The 5635-nt window shown below is 43.0% G+C and overlaps 1 protein-coding gene across 1 annotated transcript; it reads left to right on the forward strand.

Moving 5' to 3' along the window:
• Positions 1-1231: 1231 nt before the first annotated feature.
• Positions 1232-2218, forward strand: LOC112973141 (olfactory receptor 10A7-like). Its single transcript, XM_026080625.1, has one exon. It carries the CDS (start codon positions 1268-1270, stop codon positions 2216-2218), a length of 951 nt encoding a protein of 316 aa, XP_025936410.1. The 5' UTR covers positions 1232-1267.
• The last annotated feature ends 3417 nt before the right edge of the window (positions 2219-5635 follow it).

Raw genomic sequence — 5635 nt, forward strand, 5'->3', positions numbered from 1 at the left:
AAGCTTCACTGGAATTTTTCTTTTTGATGMTGTGTCCTCCTCTATGTGCTGTGGTCTGTTGACCGTATCCATATGTCCAAAGTGGAAAAGATACTTCCCCTCACCCCGATATCAGGACACATTTTTTGTACAAAAGTACATTCTATGCCTAGAGATTTACTGGTATAGTAAAGTGGCTGGTTGCCCCTTGGGTAAGAGAGGATGAGCCTGAGAACTCAGAATTAATAACCATTTTCTCTTCTGTGGCAGACTAATTTTTTTTTCTCTTTCTGAGCATCAGTTTCCCATTCTGTGCAGTAAGAGAATACAAAATTGCCATGGCTGCACAGTGCTGCATGAATATCCCACCTACAGCACACACAAAGAGGTACTAATCAGGGTACTGAGCTGAAGTGACCAACGAAGCAGATATTGCTCAGCTTTACCCGTTACATGTTCTTAGTTTTCTCCATGGGTATCTTTCCCTTTAATTATTCCTTCTTCTTTTGCCAGACTATAGACGGAATATGTTTTCTTGTTTTGTTTTGTCTTTGGTTTGTGGGTATTTCAGCTGTCAGATGGGCTTTCCTCCAATGACAGGAGCTGATCCGTCCTCCTCTCCCAGTTTCTAGTGGCTCCATCTGGGTGTGCTTTCCCTGGAGTTGGGCTCTTTGAAGTATTTCTGTCCCACTGGCTGTTGGGACAGGCTGCTAATGTGAGCCAAAATCTCCCATAGCCTGAGCTTCCCTGACTTTTGCTTAAGGGTTATGTTCCTCTAAACTAACTTCAGATGTCTTGGAGGAAGGCTGCCAGCCTGCTGTCCAGTCAGTAGAGAGAAAAAAGGTCCCATCAGAGCACAAGCAGATGTTTCTAAGGGAAGTGATGTCACTGCTCCTGGAGATAGCTGGATGTCTCACTGCAGTGCAGAAGCCGCCTATTGAAGCAGGTGGGACTACAGACCTGATGTTCTGGGGGAACAAAAGTTCTCAGAAATTAACCCTACACTGCTATGGGAGCCAACTACTAAATGTCAGTTCCTAATACTTGCATGCTTTGGTCATTACCCTACGTTATGAAACTTAGAGAGCAGTAACATTACACATTTTCAGCACATACAGACATTGTCTTTTTACTTTGTTTAGCTAAGACAGCTCTAGAGTTGCATTCCTCTTTTCAATGGCTCTCCAGGGATTTCCAAGAAACTCCTAGCTGCAGTAAATAGCTGAAGTGCCCTGATCTCGGTGGTGTGACTAAGGCTCTGAAAGTCTGTCTGTTTGATTCCTCCCAGATGAAGCCAACAGAGGGATCAGAACTGAGAAACCACACTCTGCTGACTGAATTTGTCCTCTCTGGATTGTCTAGCCACCCAGAACTGCGGAACTCGCTGTTCTTCACATTCTGCTTGATTTACACCATCACTGTCACTGGGAACCTTCTCATCTTYACTGTCACAGTGCATCCCACCCTTCGTACGCCCATGTACTTCTTCCTCCGGGTCCTGTCCTTCCTGGATATCACCACAGCATCGGCCGTTGTTCCCAAGATGCTGGTAAGCTTTCTGTCGAAGGACACGAGCATTTCCTACATGGGCTGTGCCACACAGCTCTATTTAGTGATTTTCTTAGCAGTCACCGAATGCTACCTTTTGGCAGCCATGGCCTACAACCGTTATGTGGCCATATGCAACCCACTTAGATATGCAGTTGTTATGAACAGAAGAGTTTGTCTTTCTCTAGTCCTGCTGCCATGCTTTAGTGGTAATGTGGTGTCTGTGGTGCAGACAGCTTGGGTGTTCACACTGTCATTTTGTGGGCCCAACAAGATTCACTATTTCTTCTGTGATATTCCCCCACTCATTATGCTTTCCTGCGCTGACACCTCTTCATATGAAATGCAGACAGTTACAGCAACGGTCCTTGTCATCCTCACACCACTTTGTTTTATCCTTTTATCCTATATCTGCATCATCTCCAACATTCTGAAGATTTCCTCCGCAGAAGGCAGAAAAAAGACCTTCTCCACTTGTTCTTCACACCTTATTGTTGTAACACTGTATTATGGCAGCGGAACTTTGATTTACTTATGGCCCAGATATGGTTTTTCACAAGACACTAAGAAAATTCTGGCTGTTGTATACACAGCCATAATCCCCATGTTAAACCTCATGATTTATAGCTTGAGAAATAAAGAAGTGAAAGGTGTCCTGATCAAAAGTATAGCTGAGCTGAAGAAGATATAAACATATTCTGGTTGAAAGGAATTTTTCTTTTCCTCTGTATATTTGGATTTTCTTGTATTTATTTTATTTTTGACTGCTTTTAAAAACCTAGACGTTTTGAAACACTTTCAAAAAAAGCATATCTCAAAGTCTACCCGGAGAATTTGTTTCCCCTGTCCAGTCTGAGCATATATGAATTTTTCTAATTCAGTATTCATGATACAGTGCCTTGCATCAGACTTGGGCAAATTCATTTTTTGCTATTATGTGGTTTTCTTTCTTTCCTGCACAGATGAAAGAAATATTCATTAATTCATAGAGATAGAGCCCAACACATACCTTTTAAAGGATGAGCACCTCATTATTTGACTTGGAGGACAGGGAAGAGAGGAAGAACTCCTATGTTTCAATCTTTGTTTCCAGAACAGATAAAGCGTTCATATAGTATAGTCACTGTAATAGAGACTGAAACATGTCTTGCATGTACCTTGTCACCTGGGCCATAGGATCATTGTATTCTGCCTCTCTCAGCTGCTATTTCATTATGCCATGAATAACAGTTTTAAGAGGAGTGCCTGAGAGCCTCCTGAAAGCATCCTCAGCTAAGAGAGTACAGAATCTTGGCATATTCATGTGGGAGGAGGGAGGAAAAGAGCTCAAGCTTTCTCAGAGAGAGAAGGAAACTGATCTGCAGTCTCCTCCATGAGCAATGAATGTTCTGGGTCAGTAAGCAACTGTGTGAAAGTACAGCATCATGACATATATGCTACCTCAACCGGCAATTCAAAGCACCTGGGCTAGATTTCTGAAGGAAAGTACAGTACAGCACACAGGCAGCTTCCTTCTCTTTGAGTAGGCTCCAGAGACCCAGACTTGTCTTTTAGGCTTCCAAGAGTGAGTGGTGAGTGGGAGCAGAATTTGTCATTTAGTGAATTTAAATTTGCCTAAAAAGCATAATGAGCAAGAAAACCCCTCTCTTGAGATTCATCTCCATTGAGTTTAGCCCTCTTCCTTGTAAGGACAGAGAGTAAAAACAAGCATGAGTGCAGGTCTGTGAGATGCCTTCTTTAGCAGTCCAGATCTTCTTAAGCACCTGGTCCTTGCTGAGGATTTTAAAAAAGTGCTACACTCACAGGACTGGATGGGGATGCTAAGGTGTCAGAGCTCCTATATTTCTGTAGAGGCATTATGGATTGTCAATCCTTGGTGGCACCCACCACAAACTTCACCAAATGGAAGAGAACCTGAAAAGTTCCTCCTAGGTGGACCACAGTTTTGAACTGTTATATCTTGTCAGCTTACTCTGTTAATATCTGGCCAGCCTTAATTGTTGGCTCTTGCCATGGTCTTTCTCTTGGGCAAGTTTTTTCAGGAATATTTAGCCAGGTGCATAGAGTATACAAGCAGAATGTGTACTGTTTAAAAATATAAAACAAATTATATTATTTTACACACAGAAAAGATAATTGGCATGTAACAAGCTGTAAGGTTAAGCATTAGTATGCTCTCTACTCCTAGTAAGACACCTAAAGAGACTTCGTTGGCCAAGCAGGTGTCTGCCAGGAGGGGCAATATTATCCTCTGTGGTGGCTCCCTGGAAATGATTCTCGGTTTGCAGAGTTGCTGTTTACCACCAGTTCTGTCAGCACTGTTGACTAACAGCTCAACCTTATCATCTGATGATTCCTGACTAGCCAGCTAACTTACCAGCCTTCTTGTTTTTTTTTTTCCTTTAGAGTCTTACACTTTTCCATGCTGGTGATTTCATTCCTGAATCTGTGAGCTAGCAAAGATCCTGCCTCAAAAATCCCACCTTTGTCTGTAATTTTACCTTTCTTCCCTCTCTACAGGCTTTCCCACAGGTCTTTTTCATCCGTCTGAATCAGTGTTACAGAGTTGGTCCATATCTGAAGTGCACCTTGGATCCTTGAAGCATAGGGAGCTGATTCCCTGGGGGTGGGGCAAGGCTTATAGTAGGATTTAGAGACAGATGGTTATAAAAAACAACTGGTCAGGTTCATCCAACTGGCATTTTAACAACAGCTTCTTCAAGAATTTAAGAACATGCATCAGCCTTCTGGGAGTTCTGCCACAAATGTGGTGGGATGGAGAGACAGTGCATGTCAGGCCCTTTTGCCATGATGGCAAGTTTACAGCAGCTCACAGAAAGATGTGATAGGTAGCCGGGGAAAGACGATTTTGATATTGAGTTGCCTGGCTGCCCACCTGATGATCCATTCCTTTGCAATGAATGATGTGATAAATGGACAAACTTCATGTCCTTTAAAATCCATGTGTCCTGTGTGCCTTCGTCCAGTTACATTCCTGATATCTTCATGAAGTAGGTTGTGGCATGCTCTTCTACATGTTGCAAAATAAGATGGATGCTGAGGAACACCTTATCTGCTTTCTCACTGAGAGCATTCCTCTTATGGATCCAGAGCAGATGTAAGAAAGATAAAGAGTATTTTTTATGGACCTCTTCTCTGTGGATACCACACATTCTGTTAAAAATCAAGTTACATGGGATAGGATCCCCATGGTCAGTACAAGTAGCTGTGATTGGTTGGACCATGTTGGCTGAGTTCTTGGAAGTTCTTCATCATACTAACAAGTATGTGAGCATTATTGCACATACCAGAACATCCTTGGCTTTAATATGGTCCTGAACAAGGTAAGACTTCAGGGAATAAAATGTTTTCCCCCTCATATAGCAGAGCTTTACTACAGTGTTGCAGAGTGTTTTGTCATGTTTATCTAGATCTTATAAAAAGAATGCATCAGGGCAGCCCCTTCTCTGGCCAGTTGTTCTCTGTCACCCTTCTTGGGTCTCTTCCATGAGGAGCTGGTGGAGTTGGAGTTCAGAGAGATGATTTTTTTAGGTGGTCCTGTTGACACACTCCCAACATGACTATGTGGCACATGATGTGGTGTGTGTGTGTAAGCCTTCCAAATCACCTGCTCCCTCTCAGGTTAGCTAGGTCAAAGGCAGTAGCCATGTGAGATCAGGGACTGGTGGCAGGTAAGCTCTTTTCTATTCACTCACTACCCAGTACAATGGTGCAGGGGTCTGATGTCTCTCTTGATCTCTCCCTGCCATTGATCCTGCTTTCAGCTGCAAAAGTGCCTGAGCCATCAAGGAAAGGGTGGGACTTCAGTGCTTCCTTTCATGCCACGGAATCATTGAAGCTGGAAGGAATATCTGGAGGTCTCTAGTCCAAACCCCTCACTGAAAGCACAGACAGCTGCAGCAGGTTGCTCAGGGTCTTGTCCGGTTTTGAATATCTCCATGGATGGAGACTCCACAACCTCTCCGGGCAACCTGTTCCATGCTCTGTTCCAACTTGACCATGCTCACAGTTAAATATATATGTATATGTATATCTATATCTATATATGTATGTATGTTTAAGTAGAATGTCCTGTATTTCACTCGGT

Source organism: Apteryx rowi, unplaced genomic scaffold (genome assembly GCF_003343035.1).
Source record: "Apteryx rowi isolate R43461 unplaced genomic scaffold, aptRow1 scaffold_1154, whole genome shotgun sequence".
Taxonomy (NCBI): Eukaryota; Metazoa; Chordata; class Aves; order Apterygiformes; family Apterygidae; genus Apteryx; species Apteryx rowi.